The 27,021-nt window shown below is 43.0% G+C and overlaps 1 protein-coding gene across 2 annotated transcripts in view; it reads left to right on the forward strand.

The window, feature by feature from the left end:
• The first annotated feature begins 664 nt into the window (after positions 1-664).
• Positions 665-27,021, forward strand: part of TDRP (testis development related protein) — a 40,361-nt gene continuing 14,004 nt past the window's right edge. Inside the window, exons 1-2 of one of the 2 annotated variants that reach the window (XM_073219263.1) lie at positions 665-782; positions 1,506-1,701. In XM_073219263.1, the coding sequence (XP_073075364.1) occupies positions 1,594-1,701 (108 nt within the window). In that variant the 5' untranslated portion in view covers positions 665-782; positions 1,506-1,593. Of the gene's footprint in view, positions 783-1,468; positions 1,702-27,021 lie in introns of those variants that run through there. The other variant, XM_073219264.1, reaches the window with a different exon arrangement.

Genomic DNA, 27,021 nt, shown 5'->3' on the forward strand with positions numbered 1-27,021 from the left:
TAAGTCTGTGTGGTGACTTCATCTCATGATCCTCTGACTCCCTGAGAATGTAAGGTGGGGTTTCCTGGGTTTCTTGCCCCACGGTCTTGCTTTCCAGGCGGCCGGCTGATGCAATTTGGCCCACGGGCATGCGCTGGGATGGGGGTGACCAATGGGTACCGCCGATTCTTGGGCGGGCGAGTGGGGGAATGGGCCCAAGGAGGGCCGTCCGAGTAGGGCTGGGTCCGGGGTGCGGGTCTGCCCTGGCAAGGTCGGGTCCAGCTGCCCTAAATACGTGAGATATTGAGAAATGCCCTGGATATTGAGAAAGCCCCCCTTGCTTCCCTCTGCGACGTCTGAGCAAGTCCTCGCAGCGATGTGGGCCGAGCCCAGGTTCCAGACAGCGGTTAATCGGGAACATAGCCGGCCAGCCTCCATTCGCAGGTCCCCGTACTGCCGCCTTCCCAAACCTGTCTGTGCAGTGAGCCCTCGGGACCCACCCGGGAACCGCGCGGCGGAGGCGCGACGACCTCTAGGTTCTACGCACGGGCCCCGCGCCTGCTACCTGACCCAGCCGGGCGCCTCGGTACAGCGGTGTGAGCATGCGCACTGCGACCACCCCGCGTCTGGCCGCGGTAGCCATGGCGACTGAAGCCAACCGCCCAGGTTCCAGCCCCGCCCCCGCGCCACCGCCCGGCGCACTGGCCGCGCCCCACCGCCGGGGTGAGGGGTCAAGCCGGCTGGCGGGGGGGCTCGGCCTGCGGTGACGGGGGTTAAGGGCCTGGGGGGCCCGGAGTGAGTGGGTAAGGGATGGGCGACCCGGGGCGAGGGGTCTGCGGTGGGGTATCCCGGGGTGACGGGGGTCCCGGGGTGAGGGGTGCCTAGGTTGAGGGGCCCAGAGTGAAGGAGCCGGCGGGGGCTAGAGAATGCGGGACGGGTTAGGGGAACGGAGGTGAGGCGGATGCGGAGTGCGGGGTCGGCCCGGAGTTGGGAGGTCTCGGGCTGAAGCGGGAGCCTAGGATGAGGGGTGCTGGGGTGAGCGGCCGGGGCGAGGAGGCCGGGTAAGGGGTCGACCCGGGATGGAGCAGGGAGTCCCAGCGGGAGAGGCGGGGTGAACGGTGGTGCGCCTGGGATTAGTAGCTCGAGTTATGGTGGTGGGGAGGTCAGCGCATGGTTGGGGACGGGTGGGGTGAAGCGGGGTGCGGGGCTTGCTGCGGAGGCCGTACGGGAGAGGACTTGGGTGGCAAGAGGGGAGCCTCTCTCTTGGGGTCCTGGTCGGGGGCGGGTCCGCGGCCGAGAGAGCTGCGACCTTGGGTGGAGGTGGGTGGAGATCAGCGGGGTGGGGTGGTGGAGGCCTGCGTGGAGGTGCGCCTGGTGGCCTGGGGTCTGAACCCGGTGGGTGGGGGCGGGGTGGGCTGGCCGGGAGGGGCGGGGCTGGCCCGGCGGGCGGGCGGGGAGGGCGGCCCGCCCCGCCCCGCCCCGCCCCCCCGGCCCTCCCGGCCCCACTCCGGCGCGCCCGTCCGCAGGAGTCGCCGCCGAGCGTCCGCGCGCCGAAGGCCGGCAGAGGAGGGGCGCCGCTCTCGGACGCACGGACGCGGGAGCCCGCCGCGGAGCATGTGGAAGCTGGGCCGGAGCCGGGTGCTCTTGGACGAGCCCCCAGAGGAGGAGGACGGCTTGCCCGGGGAGCCCCCGCCCGCAGCCGCGGCGGCGGCCGGCGCCCAGGTGAGGGGGGCGCAGGTGGGGGGCGCGCAGGTGAGGGCCGGGCGGCGCCGACTGGGAGGCGCGCCGCTGGGAGTTGTGCGCGGGCGGCTCGCTGGAGTGGGGTCGCCGAGGTGGGGTGAGTCGTTGAGGACCGGGCCGCGGGGCCCCGCCGTGGTGGGTGTTGACCTCCCCGCGTTAATAGGCGCTGAACCCCGCGTCCTCGCCCTTCCCTGCCGGTTCCGGACGCCGGGACAGCACCCGGGAGCCTTCCTGCGGAGGTGGACCTGCCCCGGGGCAGATAACGGGCAGGTCCCGGGCGGTTGGGAGCTGTGGCGGCCGGGCCGTACAGATAAAAGCTCTCGGTGACCATAGCAGCATGCCAAGTGGGCTGAGTGCTTGTTTGGATAACAAATATTTCCTTTTCTTAAACCTTTGATAGTTTGGAGGAAGGAGGCAGATGTCCTGTCCTTTATACTGAAAATCAAAAGACCGTGGCCCTGCAAATTCAGAGATATGCTTGGAATGTTTAGAATTTTTTAATTTGAAAGGATCCCAGGTGGATCCTGTATGCATTACCCAGGCTTCACCCCTCCCCCTCTGTTGGACTGCGGTATTTCAGTGTGCAATGAAATTTAGGTCAGAAATTCGACTCTTTTACAGCTTAGGGAATAGAGTCAACAATATTGTAATAACTTTCTGGTGACAGTGGTAACTACACTGAACCGTCGTGAGCATTTCATATGCACCTCATTATCCAATCACTATGCCTGAAACTAGTAAGTCAACTGTCCTTCAATTAAAAAAATTTTTATGACCGTGTTCATAAAATTTATTTTTTTTGTTAAATGCTTGGAATCTCTTGCTGCTGTTAAAGCTGTATGGAAGTTTATGAAGATCTGCATCTTTCTTCCCAGGACTTAGAAAGATTGGATGAGATTGTTTCTTGCCCATTGGGGCAAAATCACTTTCCCTAGGACTCAAGTAGTTTCATCTTGATATTTCTTACAAGAGTTAAATGCCCTTTTCACCTCAGGGAAATGGATTTGGTGCGTTTAAAGTGCTTACCCTGCTTTTTATTTTGTAAATCTCAAAATTCTATGGTTAACTCTAAACAGCAGCTCTCTTACATATAATGAGAATTTATACGTGGTTACAGAATTATTTAAAGCTTTGTTAGTCCAGGGAGAGGAAATCCCGGGGCAAAATACCTCTAAAAACCGAAATCAGTCAAAGGGAGAAATAAACCTTAAAACCCACTTACTGCTCACAAACTGCAGTCCGGCCCATCTCCTGCCCAAGCAGCCGCAAAACCAGCCCTCCCCTCCCTTACCCTCCCTTACCCTCCCCTCTCAGGTGCAGATAAGCCCTCTGTTGCCCAGGTAATTACCCATTGATATGGAGATAAACGTCTCTCCACCCCTGGAGATGCAAATGCCCTAAAGCCACACTTCTTTCCACCACTGAACGCCTATTGGTATGCAGATGTACTAAAGCCCGGCAAGATATTCTGGAAATGTTAACAATTTTACCCACAGGCCACCCCTCCAGAAATCTCTCCTTACAATTTACTCATTCCCCCTCTTCGGACCTATCTAATAACATACAATAGCAACAGCAATAAAATCTTGATAATCCTCCAGCCAGAGGATTCAGCCTATTCACATTAAGTAAATGTACTTTACAGCACAATCTCTCACTAAGCACAAAATACGGTTCTACACTTGTTTACTCATTCCTAACAACCATGCTAGATTGCTCACAAAACTTTTACTAAACATCCAACAAAGTCAGGCCTCTCTTTAAGCACTTTTTTCTTGACAGCAGCAAGTTATAATTCTTAAGCCAGAGGATTCAGCTAGGTTCAAAGTCCCATGCAGATTAAGTCCAAAGTTCCTGCATTCCAGCCATCACGCAGCGGCTGCAGCCAGGGGGCGCATCCAGGACACAGGACTGTAGAAGCAAATAACTATGATTGTGGGGGGGCCACTTTGCTGTTACTCCAGGAGTACACAGGAGGCCAGCTTCCAGACCTTTTCCCCAAGGTGCCAGAAGAGCCAGCCATCACCAGTCCATGTGTTGAAATGTCCAGGGCCACATCCATTTTATTCCTAATTGCTGCATCCATCCTTGCAATGCATGACCAATAAAGTTGGTACCTTGATTGCTCTCAATCACCAGCGACTGACCATAGGCTGCAAAGAAATGCTCTAGGCCCCTCTTGGTGATTTGCTGATCTGTACAATGTGCAGGGCACTCCTTCCACGTGTGGATGACTTCTTCAAAGGTCAATGGCAAGCCCCACCGATGGGCTACAGCTCACATTGTCTTTTGCCCCACGTGCAACAAACAGTGATGTAGCCATTGGGCCACGTCAGAGGCAGACTTTCCTTCTAGCCAGCGCACCTGGGCCAGTGCGTCTGCTGCATCACTCCCTGGGGATGCCAAAGGCAAGTGGCCAGTCACATGGTATACGGTAGGTGTCTGTGCCACACCACTCCATGGCCTTTGGGTCCAGTCTTGCACCCACCCTATGATGGGATAGGTGGTTATTACCTTGGTCGGTGCTGTTGTGCAATGAGCCCCGTAGCCAGCAAGGCATGGTACACAGCAGCCAGTTGCTTCTCTGTCAAGGTGACCCGGACCTCTGCTCCTTTCCATACTTGTGCCCAGGCTCTGTCTGGCAGCAGGAGCAGAAGCAGTGGCAGAAGCAGTAGCCTTAGGCTCGGGCCATGGGCTGGGGTTGGTGCGGCCAGCAGCGGTGGTGGTGCCTCCACAACACACGAGTGTAGACACATGTCCCTCGGCACGAGCGCCACTTCTCCCTATCATTTCTTGGGGTGGCCCTTCCAAAGGTCACACCCGTTATAACAGATTTTGGGTTCAGAGGAACCCTGACCACTGCGCCAAGTGTCAGTCCAGGGAGAGGAAATCCTGGGGCAAAATAACTAACCTCTAAAAATCGAAATCAGTCACAGGGAGAAATAAAGTTTAAAACCCATTTGTTGCTTACAAACTGCAGTCTGGCCCATCAAGCAGCAGCAAAACCGGCCCTCCCCCTCACCTCTCAGGTACAGATAAGCCCTCCCTTGCCCAGGTAAACCCCTGAGGAATGATGCAAATGCAGTAAAGCCATACTTCTTTCCACCACTGTATGCCTATTGTTAGCAGACGTATTAAAGCCAGGCGAGATATTCTGGAAATGTTACAATTTTAACCACAAGCTGTAAATAACTATTGGTTGAAGATGAGCAATATTATTGTTTCTGGATGAACTCTTTAAACCTATGTTCTGCTTCCATTTCTTGTAATGAATCCTAAAACCTATTTTCTTTTCCTCGTCTTAATTTTAAATATTTCTAACATAAGGAACAGTTGGAAGACTAAGAAATTGAACACCCACATATACACCACCTAGATTAAACCATTTAGTAACACATTTACCAAAGTTCTTTTTGTTTCCTGATCTTTTGGTTTACAGAATTGTCATCTTTTTCTAGGTGTGTGTGGGAGAGGTGGTGGTTTTGTATTTCCTTGGACGTTGTTTTTTAGGTACCCAGAACAGTTGAGTGGAAAGTAGATTTCCCGAATACCCTCCAGACCCCACTATAAGCATCTCATTTGTTGTGATCATTGAACCTCCCTTAACATATCAAGTTCACCCAGTCTATAGTTTACATTAGTATTCACTTCTGGTGGTGTACATTCTGTAGAATTTGACAAATGTAACGTGACATATACCCACCATTATAGTGTCACAGACTATTTTCACTGCAGTAAACCCTCTTTGTTCTACTCGTTCATTTCTCCTGCACCAACACTAGCCAACACCAGATCTTCTTACTGTCCCCATGTTTCGTCTTTTCCATAATGTCACATAGTTGGAATCACACAGTATGTAGCCTTTCCAGATTAGCTTCTTTCATGTAGTCTGTCTGTATTTAAGGTTCCCCCACATCTTTCAATAGCATGATGTCATTTCTTTTTAGCTCTGAATACTAAATCTGTTGTCTGCATGTACCAACTTGTCCGTTCACCTGTTGAAGGGCATCTTGGTCATTTCCAAGTTTTGGCAGTTGTGAATTGCTAGTATAAACATCTGTGTGCAGGTTTTTATGGAAATTTTTAACTTGGATCAATACTTAGGAGTGTGATTGCTGTATTGTATGATAATATGTTTATTTTGGTAAGAAACCAGTCTTTCAGGTGGCTGCACCATTCCCCATTCCCACCAGCAGTGAATGAGAACTGTTGCTCCGCATCCTCACTACATTTTGGCCATTCTGACGGGTGTTCGCATAGTGGTCTCATCGTCTTGATCGTGCTCTCCTGATAACATGCTGTGCGGCAGCCTCTCACCTGCTTATTTGCCATCTGCATGTTTTTGGTGAAGTGTCTGTTGGATTGTTTGCCACATTTTTTTTTAATTGGGTTGCTTGTTTTTTTGTTGAGTTTTGAAGAGGTTTTTGAGTATTATGGATAAGAATCCTTTCTGACATAGATTTTTCCCAAATATTCTCTCCCAGTCTGTGCCTTGTCTTCTCTTTGCCAGTGTTTGCAGAGCAGCAGTCTTTAATCTTAGTGAAGCCCAGGTCATCAGTGATTCTCTCATGTCAGTGGTGGTGTATCTCGAAAGTCAGTGCCAAACCCAAAGTCATCTGGATTTTCCCATGTTATCTTCCAGGAGTGAGATTTCACTGTGGTTTTTATGTTATCTGATTAAGGATATCTGTGGTTTAATGTGTTTAAAAACCTTTGGCATAGGAAAATAGACATTTTTTATTGTGACAAGTTAGTCATGATCTAAATTTAGGTAAAGTTCCTTCAGGAGGATTGATCTTCACCCCAAAGTCAGCTTCTCTTAGAATTAAATTTTGAAATTCATGACAAGGCTACCATAAAACTTCTGCCTACAAATTTCTATTTTAAAGTTGAAAGAAGTAGGAATTAGTATGCAAGAAGGATTTCCTGGGTCTGTTAGCTCTTGGTTCTGTTTCATTTTCTGTCTTTCAGTCCCCGCACTTCCCCAAAAAATCAGTCAGCTGGTTCTGTGATAAAGGCGCAGGCTGAGAATATACTCTGCCTTATTCTAGAAAGGTACTCAGTTTGCATTCATATCATACTTAGTTTGCATTTCAGCTTTCTTGAAAATCAGGTCATGCAGCTGTAATCTGTTGTTTTTTTAAAGAAAAAAATGGCGTAACACTAAATTTTAATAAGTTTGAAATGTGAGGCATTCAAAATCATTACTTGGATTTAAGAAACACTTAACTGTTGTAAAATAATTTTAACACTAAAAAATTGTTTCTTTGAGCTCATGGTCTTTTCTGTCATGAATATCCATTTTGTATAAAAATATAACAGGTTTATAAGGCAAATCATTCATTGCCATCATTTAACAAGGAGAGACAAGTTTTAATGAGTAATGTTTATTTAAGAAAACTGCTTTGCATATGGTAGAAGTTTTCTGGATATTAAATGTTAGATCTTAAGTTCTTTCCACTTTCTAATGGGAAGTATTGTTACTTTTTTTGTATAGCAATCCAGTGAAACACTTATGCTTATTCATAAATGTATGTTTTAATTATAAAGTTGCTTTCCCACTATAAACATTTTTCTGCACCTTGGCTTGTATCATGGAACACTTCTGTTTCAGCATTGCAGCTGAAATATTCATTTTTAAGGCTGGATAATACTAATTGCTGCATTTACCTAATTGGGCCTCTTCTGATGGGTATTGAGGATCTGAGCCTTTTTTTAAACTTATGCCCCTCAGAGTTTTATGTGGTAGCAGAGAAGGAAATGTAGAGATACACTCCACGCTGAGGTGGTCTAGACTGGTTCTTTTTAGGAGCCTCAAGCCGGACTGCATAGGGATTCAGCTACCTTTAAATTAATGCCCAAAAACAAACCTCAGAGAACTTTTGGCATATTTTCATGTTAAAACATTTAAAAGGCTTAGACATTATGTAAGCTTCCCCCCACCCCCAATTGGAACATTTCAGGTGTTTTTTTTTTAATTTGCTTTGAAGGCAGAAGCCAAGGGACAGGAAACCTAGTTTAGGCCCCATGGAATCATTCTGGCCCAGCACTCTGCTGGAGGTTGCTTTAGTGGTGTTGGGGGGACGGGGGAATAAACTAGATGCTGGTTTGTGTGAACTCTAAGTTCAGAAGAGAGATGCTCTAAGGCCTAGTGCTCTTGCGGGGGACGGCTCATCGGGAATAGTGTGGGCTTCAGTTAACGGCTCTTAAACACTTGTGGCTTGCTCTTTTCACTGAGCAATATGTTTTGAATCTTACTGATACTTGAAGAGCTTCTTCATTCTTCTGTTTGTGCATGTGCTTCATAGTTGTATTTCCTGGTATAGATAGACTTGAAAAACCTGTTCCCTATTGATGACCTTTAGGAGGAGGTTCTAGTCTCTGTGACAAACATGGTGCTGAAGTCATTACACATCTCGGAGGATAAAATTCTAGAAGTGGAGCCACTGAGGTCAAGGCCACATGCATGTGTAATTTTGATAGAAAGTTCTAAATTGGTGTCCTACAGAGGTTGTGGAATGTTCATTTCAACTGGCAGTATATGAGCCTTGTCAATATGGCACGATGCAACATGTGCGCAAAACTTTAGAACTGATGGGTGAAAAGCCATAATCTGGATGTGGTTTTAATTTGTATTTCTCTCATTAAATATCTTTTCATATGTTTATAAGCCTAAATGATTAGATGCACTAACTTGTAGTCAGAATAACTGCGTTTCCATGAAGATACAGTCTGGTAGCTTGCAGGTAGATGTTGGTTTCTGGTGTACAATGAGTTTCACCTCTGCCACGTAGTACCCAGAGGACCTGTTGCAAGCCACTTGACCTAGAGAAGCTGAGTTTTTATTTATCATCTGTGTAACTGGGATAAGGGTAAACTCCCACGTTTATTGTCTGCTGGACTTAGGCACTCTTGTAGCCCTTGACATTGATTATTGCCACCATTTGCCAGATGTGGGAACCATTCACAAGGCAGGAGGGTGACTTGGAAAGTCCATACAGCTACTAGGTGGTGGTGAAGACTCTCTCCTTAGCCAAACTTTAGTGAGGCTCCTCTGAGCCCTCTTCCCAACTAGTCTCAACCTGGGAATCTTTGTTAGCACCCTAGAATGTACTTGATGGCCATGTTCATTCAGCCAGTGGGATGCAAATTGGCAAGAGGTGTGAGAGGGTGGCAGTGATGGTGAATCCAAACATCATCACAGCTGGATTTGTAGTGACGCTGACCTCTTGCATTTTACTCATTTGATAGACAGTAGAAAACACTTGTTACCTCTCTTCTTAAGAATCATCCAGATTTTAGGTTGAAAACCCCACAGAGAAAGGCCTTTATGTCCTCTGCTGTGTACATTGGTCCAGTATTATGAAGTGAAGGGACTAGGCACATGATTTTCCAGCAGTGCCACCACCTGATAACCAGTGCTGTCATACAGTCATGGTTAGAGTGTTGAGGGATTAAAGCAGGAAGTCAGGGCAGGAATTGTAGCAGTTTCATTTTTACTGGAAGGAAGAATAAGAGTTCTCCAGGTTTAGAAGATCTGATTCCCTTCTGGATGCAGATTCATTTTGGGGTCAGTAAATACTTCTTTGTAGGGTTAGTCTTATTGGACATGCACATGAGCAAAACCAGAAATTAAATCAGAACTACTTTTGTCAGCTAAAGACAAATGGGAATTATTTGAGGGAAGGGGAAAAAGAAGAGCCAGAGTTAGATGAGAAGGAAAATGATGATAGGTAAATCACTCACACTTCAGATCCAGTTAACTCATCTTAAAAGGAGGCTTGAGTGTACTACTTGCCGGATACAGTAGTGATGCCCAGTAGAAATATAATGCAGACATTTTCTAGTAGCTACATGAGAACAATTTTTTAAAAGGTGAAATTAAAATTTATACAGTATTCTAAACTCAGTATACCATAATATTAATTATATTAATTTGTAATCAGTATAAAAATTTTTAATGAGAATTTTACCTTTTTTCTTTTTCCCCATACTGTGTCTTTGAAATCTGGTATTTTCCATTTACCAGCACTTCTCAATTTGGATGCCAACTTTTCATCAGAAATACTTAGTGTTTAGATTTTATAAAATTTGCAGCTGAAAAAGTAGGTTGTTTTATCCAAGTTGTTCCAAACATACTTAAAAATTTTCCAATAACTGCATTGAGAATATCTTTTTAAATTTGACATATAAGTAATTTAAAATGCAGCTTCTCCAGTGTAGTGGGCCTGTTTCAGCTCCCCAGTAGCTGTGCTTAGCTAATGGTTAACTGAATTGGACGGCAGGTCCAGGTCGGCACATTCATCCAGAAGGGCTGTGGGCTCTTCAGCTTGCCTGGGCCTTGAAACCTCCAGAAACCAGCTGGACAGATTCCAAGGCCCTCTGCTGTGCCTTTTGGCACAGTGAGCCATTTGAGGACAGAAATGACCGAGGCTTAGTATCTGTCTCCTAGGCCCAGCGCGCTGCTCTGTACACTGCTCTGTAAATGCTGTTGTTGAGCATTTGGACTGAAGTTGTTGTTTGTTAAGAGTTTAAAATCCCAATTTGTAAGATTGACTTTCACTGTTCTTCACTAGAGCTCAAGGTAGCATGGCTTAGAATATTCTTTAGAAATTGCTACTCCATACTCCCTTTGAATTGGATCGTGTGGGTTTCAACATGTGAATGAAGCTGAAGGTTGGTGAACACAGCGTCTAACTCACCTGCCCTGTCCTCAGGCTGTGGTGGACTGAAGGCTGCCTTGCCCTGCTCAGACCTCCCGTGGGTAGGTACTTTGTCCCCATGAGGTGAGATCCCCGGGGCATTCATTCTGCCTTTATTAGATATTCTGTTCAGAAGAATGGCTGTCTTGGCCTTAATTCTGGGTTGGGGAGTGAAGTATATGCAAAGGGGCTATTAAGAATCAGATTGAGGATTAGAAGCCAAAGATTGAAGCTCACAAGGGCTTTCATCTGTCACTTATGAATGAGTCAAGATCCAGACCAGCAGCAGCCACAAGGGTTTCCTAGACTGTTGTTTTCCTGTGTGCTCCTGCCAGGCGGTTCATCGCGCCTGCTCCCTCCCACACACTGATCGAGTCTTCCCAGGTTTACTGTGCTGTGGACTGTCAGAGAAACCAGTTTTCTGCCATCAAAGTCCAATGGGGGTGCTTTGAGGGATGACTCACTGTTCTCACCTTTGCTTATTCCGGAAATGGAGGTGAGGAGGGACCCCAGAAAGCAGGGTGGAGAATAGGTCTCTTAAAGAGAGGTCTTGGGGCCAAGTCAGAGGGAGGGGTCCCTGTGAGCTCCTAAAGTGGGTTTCTCACTTTCCAAGATAGTAGAAAATATTTGTTAAAGAAAGAGAACAGCGGTTTAGCTTCATAGTCTTGTAAATGGGAGTGCACTATGCTATACAACATCTTCATCGAAACTAAGTGGTATGTGTACATTCACATATAAGTCGCCTGCCTTGACCCTCATATGAGTGCTTGCTCTAATGCACGGTGAATGGAACACTTGGCTCAGCAGAGCTGTTTAAAATAGATGTGTCTTGGTTTGGAGGATATTATTACAGGTTCCTGCCATGTGCCAGGCCCTGTGGTGTGTTCTTTACCTGTGTTACTGCAAATCTTCCTAAGAACTCTGAAGGGTAGGTACGGTTGATCCTCGTCATTTGTGGATTCTGTATTTGCAGATTCACTGCCTCACTGAAATGCCTTAGGAAACCCAAATCAGTAGATGTGGGGTTTCCACAGTCATTAGCAGACAGGTACCAAATGTCCTGAGTGTGAGAGCCTGGCACGCAGGTTTCTCACGGGGGTGGAACACGGGTGTGCTCTGCCTTTTTGTCCAGCTCTCATATTGTAAACAGGTGTTCTTCCTCAGTTTATTTTGTGCCAGGTTTTTTCATATTTTTCATGGTTTTGTACTTTTGTTGGTGATTTTGCTGTTTTGATAGTGCCAAAGCACTCGTTCGTGTTCTTAGGGCAGGATGGCCGTGATGCGCCTTATGGAGAAGATGTGTGTTGTGCCAGGTAAGTTTTCTTCAGGCATGAGTTATACAGTCTGTTTGGCCATGAGTTCAGTGTGTGAAAGAATCAGTTGTATATTTAAAAAGGTTTCTTTATACAGAAACGCATAAAACAAGGTTATAAGTTGATTGACAAAGATGTGAGCAAAGGAACCTGATTCTGGTTCCTAAGAGCAGTGATTGAGATTTTCCCATTTTAGTGTTCATGGAGACTTAAAATGTAGCTGCCTTCAATGACAATCAACTGTATTTTACATTGGGGAACTCAGAGAAGTTTAAAAAACTTGTATAAGGTTATGTAGCCACTAGGGGGAATTTGAATCTAGGTTTCTCTGAGTACATTTTTTGCTACCCTGTTTTCTTATACCTTATAGGTTATCATAAATTCATGGTATAATTTTCCTCACTTTCCAAATATTCATATTTTATATTAAAAAATACTGTTGCTTCAATAACCAGTGCCTTAGAAAAGCATTGGTATGTTTTGGCTTAGATTCCAATATAACAAGCATCATGGTATACTTTTAGTTTTTGCTTTGGTTTTGTAAGAATGAGAATACTGAGAGAAGTCTTATGTGGGAGGTAAACAGTTCTCTGATGAATTGGGAAGTGAAAAGTTCTAGAACATGGTGAGAGAAGAACACCTGTCATACATACACCTACCCTTTTATTTATATACCTCCTTTTTTTATTAAACTATTTGAGGAGGAGCATGTAGAATTTTAGGTGATTCTTCAGGAAAGATACTGAAAAAGGGAGGAAGTGGCACAGCAATTCTTTGGAAGCAGGAAGACCCGCATTAGGTTGGAGGATGGAAAACGGACCATTTTTAACTGCCACAGGAGGTCTGTATAGGGGAGATTTGATAAAGCCCACTAAGGACATTAGACTTAATTTGAAGACTTTGACACAGGGCTTTGTATTTTACAAGGAATACTTGTCTAAGGAGGAAGGATTAGAGGCAAGATGCAGATAAAACAGGTAGGATTCTAGTTTGGGGGTTCAGGTGTGAACTAAGAGCCTGAATTCTTTATCTAACAGTCAGAAAGTGTGAGAAGAAATGGGCTTGCCACAGGCACTCAGTGAGAGTTGGTGCCTTTGGAGGTGGGTATCAGGGACTGGATGGATCAGGACAAAGATGTCCATCCCTCCTGAGAGCAACAGGGACTCTTGAGGGTGATGAGGATGTGGCTTTGAGAGCACTAGAAGGAGTTCGTAGACACATTGCCTTTCATACAATCCAAATGGAGGAGCTTAGCAGGTGATACGCGGGAGAGTCTGGAGTGCTCACTTATGGTACTATAAAAATTTTGCAAGAACCTGGCTTTCCATTTCAAATTCATAATTCAGTTGATAAGTAAAGTGGGACCAGGGAAAAGGAATCAGGTACCATTGTGTTGATGAGTAAGTTTCTGTATGGGAGTTGGCAAGCAGATCTGGGTCCCAATTGTGTCACTGATTTTGTGACTTGAGGCAAATAACTTAATTTTTCTCTTTCCACAACCCCTGTATTAAGTGAGGGATGTAGAGCAGTTGTTGTAGAGAGATGTAGAGAGATGTTGGCAAACTTACAGTAAAGGGCCATATAGTATTTTAGGGTTTGCAGGCCATGTGATCTCTGTCAGAACTACTCAACTTTACAGTTGAAGTGCAAACAGCCACAGACAGTATACAAATGATTGAGTGCAGCTGTGTTCCAATAAAACTTGATTTCTGAAAATGGGTTGGGCCAATCTGTAAGCCATTATTTGCTGATCCCAGCTTAAAAATTTTTTAATTATATTGAATATATATATATTCAGTATAACATATTATGACAAATAATATATTAGTTCCAGGTGTTACACTGTAGTGATTCACCATTTATATATATTGCCCAAGTAATTGCCAGGATAAGTCTGTCACCATAAAAAGCTGTTGCACATTAGTAAGTATATTACCTGTGCTGTATATTGTATGCCCATGTCTCCTTTATTTTAAACTAAAAGTTTGTGCCTGTTGATCCCCTTTCCCTATTTTGCCAATTCCCCCCGCCCTCCCCTCTCCTCTGTCAACCGCCAAATTGTTCTCTGTATCTATGAGTCTGTTTCTGTTTTGTTGTTTCTTTGTTTTATTTTTTAGATTCCACATATAAGTGAAATCATAAGGTAGTGGTCTTTTTTTGATCTGACTTATTTCACTTAGTGTAATACCCTCTATGTCCAACCATATTGTTGTAAATGGCAAAATTTTATTCTTTTTTTTATGGCTGAGTGATTTCCCGTTGTATAATATATATCTACACATCTCTTTATTCATGTGTTGATGGAACCTTTTGGTTGCTTCCATTTTTGGCTTTTGTAGATGATGGTGAACAAGGGGGTGCATATGTCTCTTTGAATTAGTGTTTTCATTTTCTTTGGATAAATATTCAGAAGTGGAATTACTGGTTTGTGTGGTATTTTCAGTTTTTTTAGGAACCTTAATATTGTTTTCCATAGCAGCTGCACCATTTTGCATTCCTGCTGCAGTGCATAGGGGTTCCCTTTTCTCCACATTCTTGCCAACACTTGGTATTTCTTGTCTTTTTGATAAAAGCCATACTGACATGTGTGAGGTGGTATCTCATTGTGGTTTTGATTTCATTTCCCTGATTATTAGTGATGTAGAGCATCTTTTCATGTGCGTATTGGCATCTGTACATCTTACATAGAGAAATAACTATTCACATCCTTTAACCATTTTTCGGGGGTGTTGGGAGGGGTGCTGCTGGCATCTAGGGATGTTGCTGAGCTGCTACGGGGCACAGAACATGTTTAACCATTTTTTAATAGGGTTGTTTGTTTTTTGATATTGAATTAGGTGTTTTATTTATATATATATTTAACAGTATTTCTTTTTTATTAAAATATGGACATACAATATTCTATTGGTTTCATGTGTGATTCGATGTTTTTATACATTATGAAATGATTCCCACAGTAAGTGACCATCTGTCACCATACAAAGTAATCATAATATTATTGGCTATATTCCTAATGCTATAAAGTACATCCCCATGAATTATTTATTGTATAACTCTTATGCTCTGTCACCTATTTCACCCACTCCCAGCCCTTTCACCTCCTGGTAACCAACTGTTTAATTTCCTGTATGTATGAGTCTGTCTTGTTTGTTCATTTGTTTTGTTTTTTTGGATTCCATATATATATATATATATATATATATATATATATATATGAAATAATACATTATATATCTTTGACTCATTTCACTTAGCATAATACTCTCTAGGTCCATTCATGTCATAAATGGCCATTTGTATGGCTTCTTTGGAAAAATGTCTCTTTGAGTCCTCTGCTCATTTTATAATCAGATTATTTGTGTGTGTTGTTTTTTTAAATATGTTGTGTGAGTTCTTTCTGTATTTTGGATATAACCCTTTATCAGATGTATAATTTGTAAATATCCCATTCAGTAGGTTGCATTTTCATTTTATGGTTTCCTTTGCTATGCAAAAAAGCCTTTAGTTTGATGATTCCATTTGTTTATTTTAGCTTTTGTTGCCCCTGCCGAGGAGACAGATCCCAAGCAATACTGCTCAGACTGATGTCCAAGACTGTACTACCTATGTTTTTTTCTAGAATTTTACGGTTTCCTGTCTTATATTTGTTTTTAATTAATTCATTCATTAAAGACTTATATTTAAGTCTTTAATCTATTTTGAGTTCATTTTTGTATGTGGCACATGAAAGCGGTCCAGTTGCATTCTTCTGCGTTCAGCTGTCCAGTTTTCCCATGACCATTTATGGAAGAGACTCTTGTATAATCTTGCCTCCTTTGTCATCAATAAATTGACCATATATGTGTGGGTTTTTTCTAGGCTTTCTTTTCTATTCCGCCGATCAATGTCTGTTTTTTTGCTTGTACCATACTGTTTTGATTACTGTGGCTTTGTAGCATAGTTTGAAATCAACTATATGCCTCCAGGTTTGTTGTTTTTTCTCAAGATAACTTTGGCTATTTGGGATCCTTTGTGGTTCATACATAATTTAAGATTATTTGTTGAAGTTCTGTGGAAAGTGCCACTGCTATTTTGGAGGATTGCATTGAATCTGTAGGTGGCTTTTGATTAATTCTTCCAGTCCACAAATGTGATATCTTTCCATCTATTTATGTCACCCTCGGTTCCTTTCACCAGTGCTTCACAGTTTTCTGAGAACGGGTCTTTTCCCCTCTTGGTTAAATTTATGCCAAGGTATTTTATTCTCTCTTATAAAACTGTGAATATTATTGTTAATTTCTCTTTCTGATAGTTCATCTTTAGTAAAAAGAAATGCCACAGGTTTTTGTTTATTAGTTTGCCTCCTACTGTACTACATTCATTTATTATTCCAAATATTTTTTTGGTGGAGTCTAGGGTTTTCTGTATCTAATCTAATGTCATCTTCAAATAGTGGCAGCTTTACTTTTCCTATTTGGATGCCTTTTATTTCCTGTCTGATTGCTGTGGCTAGGACTTTCATTATTACATTAAACAAAAGTGGCAAGAGTGGGTTTCCTTGTCTTGTGCTTGATCTTAGAGGGAAAGCTTTTCATCTTTCCCCACTGAGTATGATGCTAACTGTGAATTTGTCATATGTGGCCTTTATTGTACCCACTTTGTTGAGAGTTTTTATCGTAAATGGATGTTTAAGTTTCATCTCATGCTTTCTTTGCATCTATTGAGATGATATGATTTTTTTTCCTTTTTGTTAATGTAGCCTATCACTTTGACAATTTGCAGATATTGAACCATCCTTGCATCCCTTGAATAAGCTCACTTGATAGTGGTATATGTTTCTTTTAATGAATTGTTGAATTAGATTTGCTAATATCTTGTTGAGGAATTTTTATCAATGTTCCTGAGGGATGTTGGCTTGTAAAGTATTTTGTAGCCTGTTTGTAATGATGGCTTCATAGAATGAGGTTGGAAGCATTCCTTACTCTTCAGTTTTTTTTGGAATAGCTTGAGGATAGATACTAACTCATCTTATAAATGTTTGGTAGAATTCACCTATGAAGCCATCTAGTATGGATTTTTATTTGTAGGAAGTTTTTGATTACTGATTCAATTTCATTAATAGTAATCAGTCTGTCCAGATTCAGTGTATCTTCCTGATTCAGTCTTGGAAGATTGTTTTTTGTTTTTGTTTTTTAATTCATCCATTTCTTCTAGGTTGTTCCATCTGTTCTTGTAAAATTGTTCATCATAGTCTCTTATGGTTGTTGTCTTTCTCTGGCATCAGTTGTAATTTCTCCTTTATCTCTGATTCTGTATATTTGGGCCCTCATTTTTTTGTTGTTGATGAGTCTACTTAAAGGTTTATTAATTTTGCCTGTCTTGTCAAGGAACCAGCTTTAAGTTTTTTTCTTTTTTTCCTATTGTATTTTTTGTCTCTATTTGGTTTATTTCTGCTTTGATCTTCATTTCCTCCCTGCAACTAACTTTGAGTTTTCTGTTATTCTTCTTTTTCTAGTTCTTATATTTCTAGTAAAGGTAAACTGAGATTTTTCTTGTTCCTTGCTGTTAGGCTGTATCACTGTCAACTTCCCTTTTAGTACTACTTTTGCTGCATCCCATACTGTTGTGTTTCCATTTTCATTGTCTCAAGGTATTTTTAGATTTCCTCTCTTTGTTAACCCATTGGATAGTATTAGTTGTTTAGCTGCCACATGTTTTTGTTTGTGGAGGTTTTTTTGTAATTAATTTATAGTTTATATCACTGGTCAGATCAGATTCTTGGTATGATTTCAGTCTCCTAAAATTTATTGAAACTTGTTTTCTAGCCTAACATGAACTATCATGAAGAATGTTCCATGAATACCTGAAGCAAATGTGTGTTCTGCTGTTTTTGGATGGAATGTTACTGGATGTATCTATTAAGTGCATCTGGTCTTAAGTGTCAGTTAAAACCACTGTTACCCTATTGATTTTCTGTTTTGATGAACTGTCCATTGATTTGAATGTTGTTTTAAATTTCCCTACTATTATTGCATTTCTGTCTGTTAATAGTTGCCTTATGCATTTAGCTGGTTCCATGTTGGGTGCTTTTATATTTACAAGTGTTACATCTTGTGATTGCACTGATCCTTTTATTATTATGTAATGCCCTTCTCTGTTTCTTGTTAAGGTCTTTAATTTGCTGACCCCTGACTTGAGACTAAATGATCTTTGATGTCCCGTTCAATTCTAAGATATCTTACTTCTTCAGAGGAGAAAGTCTGTATCACTTTTGTGATAAAGACTTTGTTTTGATTTACGGTACAGATAGGAAGTTTTAATTGCTAAGTTTGGAAATAAATGGCAATGTCATAGAGCTCATCTATATTCTTTCTGAGCTTACATTTTATTGATTAAAAACACTACATTTGTGTAACTTTAAGGGCTGTCACATAAGTTGACTTGTTTGGTTCTTTGTCTCATCCATGAAGCAATCAGTAATGATTTACAGAGAAGACATTAAGAACAGCATTTCATCATACTGATCATCTCAATCCTAACAGCACAGGGGCTGAAAGGAAATGAATGATATTTTTCGTGGACAGTGAGATTTACGTGTGGTGGTGCTGCTTATCCTAGTTCTGTGAAACCTGGGGGCTAACAGGTACCTCTTTAAGACAGACTGCTGATTTTACCCCAAAATGAAGTATTAGCTGGATGCACCAACTAAATGAAAGACTAGAATTTCCAGCAGCCTTTGTACCAGCAGTAGCTCTGTAACCAAATTCTGGCCAGTTACATGTGAGAGGAAGCACTGTGCCCCATCCTGGATGTATCCCTGCTTCCTCTTTTCCCATTAATGTAAGAGAGTGGACATGGAAGGCCATCTCCCATCCCCTGGTGGTGCATCACATAGGGGTGGCAGGAAAAGAAAATGCAAAAGATAAGACTGCTGACATTGTTCTGCACTGGACTGCTTTCCTGTACTTAGGTGAAAGAAATAGATACTCTGTCTTGTTTAACTTTGTTTTGTTGTATTATAGCAGCAGACTTTGTTGTAACCAAGAGCATCACCAGTGGCCTACACAATCATGATGCAACTTGAAATCTCCCCTCTCTTGTATCAGTTACTTAAGCTTTAAAGTAATACCTGGTGTGGTTTAGGGTTTCCTTTTAACTACTTATATGTCTTTCTAGATTTTCTTTGTCAGATATTTGGCTATAGCTAATACTAAGCTTGTTGACTGAAGGGGAATAATATTCATTTTCATTTTGTCTTCTTTTCCTTTTTAATTGAAGAATAGTTGCATATAGCATTGTATTAGTCCTAGGTGTACAACATAGAGATTCCATATTTGTACATTTTATGAGGTGGTCAACAAAATAAGTCTAGTTACTGTGTGTCACCATACAAAGTTGTTATAATATTCTTTATTGTATTCCCTTTGCTGTATCTTACATTGCCACATCTTACTCCTTCTATAATTGGAAGGCAGTACCTCTTAATCTCCTTCACCTATTTTATTCATCTCCCCACCCTTCTCCCCTCTGGCAAACATCAGTTTATTCTCTGTTAGCTATGAATCTGTTTCTGTTTTTTGTTCATTGGTTTTTAGATTCTGCATGTAAGTGAAATCATATAGTATTTTTCTTTGTCTGATTTATTTCACTTAGTATAGTACTGGCTGGGTCCATCCATGTTGTTGCAAATGTCCAGATTTCAGTCTTCTTTATGGCTGTGAAATACGTGTGTGTGTGCGCGCGCGCGCCCTGGAAGTGGGGCTGGTGAACTAAGGGCAGTCTTGAGGAGGACTAAGAGCTTCTGCCTTGTGCAGTCTGAGACCGTCCCCGGGCGGTCAGTGTCGGGACCTTTCCATGTATCGATTTGTGGTTTTAAATGAATTTGGGGTTTCCTGTTCATTTCTTAGATTTTAAAAAAAATTTCTCCTTGTATTTCTTTCTTTTTTTTATATGCAGTTCTGAGGCTTTTCATTTTTCTTCATTCTTTTTTCACTGTGGGTTGGCTTGCATAATCTCTAAAGATCCATTTTCAAGTTCATTAATTCTTTATGCTCCAAATTAAGACTTATCGTTTAGCCTCTAGTGAATTTTCATTTTCAACTTCTGATTTCCCAGTTGATTGATTTTGACCATTTTCACCTGTAATGGTGTTTCGTATTAGGTGCAACATTGCCATCATACCTTCCTTTACTTCCTTGATGGTGTTGTCCATCAGTTCTGTGAACATATTTATAGTGGCCATTTTGTAGTGTTTTCCTGTTAAATTCAACATCTGGTTACTCTCACAGGAAGTTTTTGTTGCTTGCTTTTTTTCTAGTGTATGGGCCATACTTTCTCTTTCTTGGGCTGCTCCAAAAATTTTTCGTAGAAATGGGTATTTTATATTATAAATTGAGGTATAATTAACATGTAACGTTATATTAGCTTAGGTGTATGGTATAATGATTTGATATTTGTATATATAGCAAATGATCACCACAGTAAGTCTAGTTAATATCTGTTACCATACATGGTAATAAAGTTTTCTTTCTTGTGCTGAAACTTTTAAGATCTACTCTGTCTTAGAAACTTTAAATACATAGTACAGCATAATGTAGTCACCATGCTGTACATTACTTTCACATGAGTTATTTTATAACTGGAGATTTGTACCTTTTTTCACCCATTTTGCTCCTGCACCATTGCCTCTGGCAACAACTGATGTGTTCTTTGTATCTATGAGCATTTTTTTTTTTTTAAGATTCCACATATAAGTGAGATCATACAGTATTTGTCTTTCTCTGTATGACTTCTCTGGCTTATTTCACTTAGCATAAAGCTGTTGACGTCCATCCATGTTGTTGTATAAATGGCAAGATTCCAGTCATTTTCATGGCATAGTAATATTACACACACACACATTTTCTTTATTCATTCACCTATCAGTGGACACTTAGGTTGTTTCCAGTCTTTGCTACTGTAAATAATGTTGCAGTGAACATGGGGCTGTAGCTGTCTTTTCAAGTTGGTCTGGTGTTTTCTTTTAGATATACCCAGAACTGGAATCATATGGTAGTTACGTTTTAAATATTTTAGGACTCACCATACTGCTTTCCATAGTGGCTGCACCAGTTTACATTCCCACCAACAGTGCACAGGGTTCCCCTTTCTCCACATCCTCACCAACAACTAATTTCTTGTGTTGATTGTAGCTTTCTAGCAGGTGTGAGGTGGTACCTCCTTGTGAATTTTGATTTTTGTTTTTCTGATGATTAATGGATCTATGTGCCTGTTGGCCATCTGCTTGTCTTTGTAAAAATGTCTATTTAAGTTCCTTGCCTGTTTTTTAAAATTGAGTTGTTTGTTGGCTCTTGAGAGTTGTATGAGGTTTTTATATTTGGATATTAGCCCCTTATCAGATGTATGATTTGAAAATACTTTCTCCCATTAGGTTGGTTGCATTTTAATTTTGTTGATAGTTTTCTTTGCTGTGCAGAAACTTTTTAGTTTGATGTCATCCCACTTGTTTATTTTTGCTTCTGTTGCCCTTTTTTTGGTGTCAAGTCCAAAATATTATCACCAAGACCTGTGTCGAGCTTACTGTTTTCTTCTAGGAGTTTTATGATTTCAGGTCTTAACATTCAAGTGTTTAATCCATTTTGAGTTGATTTTTGTGTAAGATTCTGGTCTGGTTTCATTCTTCTCCATGTAGCTGTCCAGTTTTCCCAGCATCCTTATTGAAGAGGCTGTCCTTTCCCCATAGTATATTTTGTTTTTTTGGTCATAAACTAATCGATCTTATATCTGTGGCTTTAGTTCTGGGCTCTCTCCTCTATTCCATTGATCTATGTGTCTGTCATGATACCATATTGCCCTGATGACTGTAGCTTTGTAGTATAGTGTGAAATCAAGGAGCCTGGTGCCTCCAGCTTTGTTCTTTCCCTCTCTTGCTTTGGCTTTTCAGGGTCTTGTCTGGTTCCAACAAATTTTAAGATTGTTCTATTTCTCTGAATCAACTAGACATTTTAGATACTGTGTTGTAGCAAAACTACTTGCCAGCTGGTCACTCTATTATTTTCAGTGATACTCTGGGCATGAATTTCTCTACAGACAAAGCCAGTCAAACTGGCTCCTTTGAAGGAATGACTTCTGAGGACCACGTTGTTTGTCGCTGTGACCCTGAGAGCCTTCTGGCTTCTATTCCCACTTCTCTCTTGCAAGGTTCAGTTCAGCTTGTTTTGAATGTTCTCCTGCCTGCCTTTCACCACAACCTGTCTGCTCTTCCGAGTGATTTTGGGAAGTGCATCTTTCTTCCATAGCTCCAAATGCTACTGCTGAGTCAGAGCTGTGTGTTTTATGCCCGGCATCTCTCTCCCAGGAAAAACCTCTGAGCCTCGGCTCGAGCTGGGCCTGGAGGACATGGGAAGCTTTTTGCTGGTGGCACCCCCTACTTTAGGAGCAGAGTGCTTGGTGTGGGGTGCACAGCAGCATGGGGCCCTCTCAGTTTGCTTTTCCTGGTGTGTAACTGACACCACATGAGTGGGCCAAGGTGGTCAGGGCCCCAGGATGCCCAGCATTCCATACCCAGGTAAGCGTCGTGTCCCCACTCACTAGGGAGTTTGCCTCGGATGAGAAAGGCTGAAGCCCTGCCTGCTGGGAGGACAGCCCTGGGCCCAGGCCCGCGAAGGGAGCACTGTGCTGCGGCTGCAGCGCCCAGGGGCAAATGCCACAGGTGCTCGCCTCTTGCAGTGTTTAAAAACTTAGCAGTTTTCAAGTATTTGTGTATTTTCTTTAGTATATGTTTCTTTGTTTACTGTTACCTTAAGGTGCATTTCCAGAAGTTTTAAATGGCTGTTTTTGGTTTGGTTTTTACAGTTTCAGCAGTTTCATTGGGGAACAGGTCCTTAGAGCCCCTTGTTTTCGTGGTGCCAGTTGATTCTTCATTTACTTCTTCACACCCTGTGTGCACAGCTTTGCCCACTTAGGGCGGTGCACATGTGCATGTGGGTGTGCCTGCGAGGCGGAGTAACCAGCCCCGATACTTTCTCCATTGCTCATTTTGCTCATTTTCTGGCGTAAGGCAAATTGTCCTCCTTCTAATAGGAAATATTTCATTCCAAAGTACTTTTATCAAGAGGAATGGTAAATGGAGAGGGTGTAAGGTGTGGCAGTGGGCCTTCAAAATCTGAGTTTGTGTTAATTTTTCCTTAATGGTGTTCTAGCAAGTGGTGGAAAGGGTGTAGAGGAAAAGGGCAGGGTTTGTTGGTGGGGGGGCACTGAGGGCCCTGGTGGTTCCGCCAAGGAGACACAGCAGCAGCCACTCTTTATAGTAATGGGAGATTGCCACTGTGATCTGAGGCTGGTACCCCCTCATTCACTATCAGGTCTGAAGCCATTTGTTTAAAATCAGTGTTTAAGATTAATGCCTTTGAGTGTTTATATGTCTAATAGCTTTCAAAAAGAATGATGGACTGAGTTAAGGAACAAGGTCTGTTTCTTTATTGATTCTTGTTTATTTCTGCCTCTTAAGTATGTGCATCTACCTTTTACGCTCATCTTCACAGTTGTCACCTACCGTGCTGCGACTTCTAAGCACCAGCTCCCTTTGGTCTGAATTTCTCATGTGCTCGGCATCTTTGTACAATGACGGCTAGCTTCTCTTCTCGCTGTGGGAGTGGAGAACAGACTCTAACAGTCGTTGCAAGATTATGGCTTTGTCACTTCAATCCTGGAAACCAGCCTGTGCGATGGGTAGGAAAGCCTGTAGTGTGCGTTTGTTTTCGCATTTTACCTTTCTTGGCCTTCAGCCTTCTTCTGAGGGGCTCCATGTGCTGATGCCAGCTGGGCTGCCTGTCCGGGAACAGAGAAGCCTTGGGGGTTGCTCCTCATGCTTTGCATGATCCAGAGGCAGGACGAGCGTGGCTTTGGTGCCGTCAGAGGCAGGAAGGTGGAAACAGCCCATTGCCCACGTGTAGGAGCTGATGGGCAGTGGTACAGTCACACAGCTACATGCCACAAAGAGGAACGTCGAGAGAAAAGCGTAAGTCCTGTCCCACAAGGGACACAACAGTGGTCATCTGACGTGCTCCTCCTGCTTCATGGGACATGGCAGAAGGCCTTGAGGGTGATGTCTGTGTTGGGAGGGGAGCAGGAGGAAGATGTCCCGCGGGGAGCTGGCCTGGCTGGCAACAGGAGCGGGCTTGGCTGCGGGCCCTGTGCAGAGGTGTCCAGGCAGCCTCCAGCAGTCACGAGCCCACGCCAGGCCCCATGCGCTCCCTTGACAGGGACGATCCTATTCACCAGAGGGTGTTCGCACTCACTCCATGTTTCTGTACTGTTGTACACAAGTCCGGACCTTGAGAATAAACATCTTTTCTTTTGTTGTCGACCTAAGCCTCCTTGAAGTATTGATTATCTGACCACATTGGTCTCTGTCCGCTTTTATGCCCCCATTGCTGTGATTGGATCACAGACTATATAGGAAGCGGGCAGGAGGAGATAGAACTGTCCATTGGCTTCTGGCAACAGGCTAACTTCATCTGTCTGAAATATTTCTAGCAAAAAAAAAAATCATATTCTGGATTTGGGTTGGCAGAGTAATGAATTATGCTTCTTTACTGGGATTGCCTTGTCCACTTTCTTAGAAACAGAATATAAATTTTAATTAAGCATGTTTGTCTTTGTCTGGCTGCTGTAAGAAAATAAGTACCCGAGACTGGATGGCTAAAACCAAAGAAACGAGTTGTGATGAGTGCCCTGTTCTGGGCAGAAGACTTCTTCCTGTGGCAGAGGGCACAGGGGGCTCTGTGGGGCCCCTTTTGTGAGAGTACTAACTCCACCATGGCAGCTGGAGTTCATGTCAGCTTCGCAGACACAGACATCCGGACAAGGGCAGCCGTCAGCACTGTGAAGAGCAATGTTCCTCCTTTCAAAGACCACCCCATCCCTGAGTGTTACAGGGGCCCTGGCCTAATGAACCTGTTATTAAGTCCAGTTGGTGTACCTCCTGGGTTAGTCCTGTCAGTACTTTCTAAAGCTGTTGAAAGAATATTTGTATCAAGGAAGGCTACAGCCAGGCTGTTTTCTTACTGCCTGTAGATTCATTTGCTAAGGGCCAGTGTTTATGGTTTTTTATTTTAATTGCCTAAGCATGCAACTTATATTAATTAATATGATTGTTTCCATTGCTTTGCCTGATGGAATATATAAGATTATATGAAAATTATGATTTATTATACATTAACTGAATATTAACTAATTGCTTAAAAAGGGTAATTTTTATTCCAACAAAATACTTTGTTAAAAATTTTTGTGTGGGAAGTAAAAATTCTCTTTTCCCCATTCTCCAAATCCTACTTTAAATGGGTAATTACCACTGTTAATGTACAATTAGCCACTTAGTTTTCAAACAGATTTGTTAAAAGGAGGTAAGGTAGATGTTTTTCAGAATGGGAAATGATGAAGAATGCAGCTTGATAGTTCAGGATGCATTTGCTGAGTTGGGTTCCACAATGCGCACAATCCAAGGACGCCGGCTCGTTCGCCTCAGCAATTGTCTTGTCACTGTCTGACTCACATTTTGGTGTGTGCGAATTTAAGTGGTACCAGGATCTTCATGCTGACTGTTATGAAATAAATGGTAAAGTACACCAAAACAGGGTAACTCAGACTGGGGACTGCTGCTGCTTACAGCTACTTAGATCATGTGTGACTAAAGGGATGACTTTTTATTCCTGAAATTACACAGGTATTAAACACAGGTTGCTTTAAGGTGGTGGACTGTTCCGGGGGACTCAGCACACGTGGCAGGGCCCCGGGCCACTTCCCTGAGCTCCTGTAAACTAGAGCCCTCATGGTGACCAAAGAGATCTCAGCTCTCGTCTTGTTTGTTGAATACATTTATACACTTTTTTCCAGATTCAGTACTCTTAATAAATACTTCGTTATTGTATCCCATGATTAAGCAAGAGAAAGAAAGGTACAGAAAAAAAGGAACGTGTTACCCAAAGCAGTGTCCGGAGCACAGCAGATGGAACCCTTCTGCCGGCCAGTGTTGGGTGTTTTGCAGAAATGATGGGAGAACAGCTCCTGGGGCCCTGCAGCCAGGCCGCTGGCAGGAGAGGGGATCAGGCAACTAGGTGGTGACAGAGCCTCCGCGAGACGCAGGGCAGACAGCAGAAGAGTCAGCAAGGGTCCCTTTGTGCCCTGCGCGGGGTGCTGGCAGGCCCTGCCTGGTGGAAAACTTCCTGCCTGCTGCTCTGCCGCTGCCCCACGCTGCAGAGACAGCCTGAGCGGCCGGGAGCCGAGCGAGGGCCTGAGTGGCCAGGAGCCGTTCTCTCCGTGGGACAGGAGGTCCTTCCACACTCAAGATGCTGTGTTCCCTTGGTTCTGCCCACTTTTCTACTTGGCTGGTTTTTCTTTTTTTGTTTCATAAAACTTTATATTGATGTCATTGGATATTTATGTATATTGCAATTTTTTCCCAGAATTTTGCTTGTGCTTTGTTTTTCAAATTCAAAAAGAAACCGTAAAGTTCACGATGAAAAGAAACAGCTTGATGGACAGTGACTGTAATGGGGTGTGTGGTGGGGACCTGATAATGGGGGAATCTAGTAACCACAATGTTGCTCATGTGATTCTCTATTAATGATACAAAAACCCCCCCAAAATGGCTCCCCCTCCCTCTGCAAATGAGTTCTTGCTCTCCAGAAGTTACAACTTCTAATATTTCAAGCTATTTTTCAAGGTTTTTGATGTTTCCAAGTTCAGTGCTTGTTTTATGTTGTACAGAGCAGGAATTCTGTAGAATCAGTGTGTGCAGAGGCTGCCATACTGTCCCCCTCTGCCCTGGACTCAGAGCTGAGCGTCCGCAAGACGCAGGACGACTTCTCCTTCCCTGGACATGCTCGCCATAGGGGTGGCAGCGATTGGTCACAGAAGTGGCTCTGGTGGCTCGTTGTGGTTTTGGTTTTACACGTTCGCTGTGGCGTAGAGTTCTAGATAAATATTTTCCCTCAACACTTTGAAGGCATAGCTCATTGTTACCTAGCTTGTTGGCATGTTTGTTGAAGATCTAAGTTCTTGTATTGCTGGAAAGGTGTTTTTCTCTAGTAGCTTTTAGCACCTGCACTTTTCTGAGTGTCCTGTCGTTTCCTCTGTGTAGGTGTGCGCCTGAGAGGGAGTTTGTGCCCTCTTTTAGGCGTCCTAGTTCCGGTCAGCATTCCATGTCTGTCTTTAATTTTGGAAAATTCTCAACCATTCTTTTGCTTTTCCTGGTGAAACTTGTATTTATGTCAGTGTCTTAACTAGAAATCTGTCTCCCGATTACA

The sequence above is a fragment of the Manis javanica genome, chromosome 12 (assembly GCF_040802235.1).
Source record: "Manis javanica isolate MJ-LG chromosome 12, MJ_LKY, whole genome shotgun sequence".
In the NCBI taxonomy this organism is placed as follows: domain Eukaryota; kingdom Metazoa; phylum Chordata; class Mammalia; order Pholidota; family Manidae; genus Manis; species Manis javanica.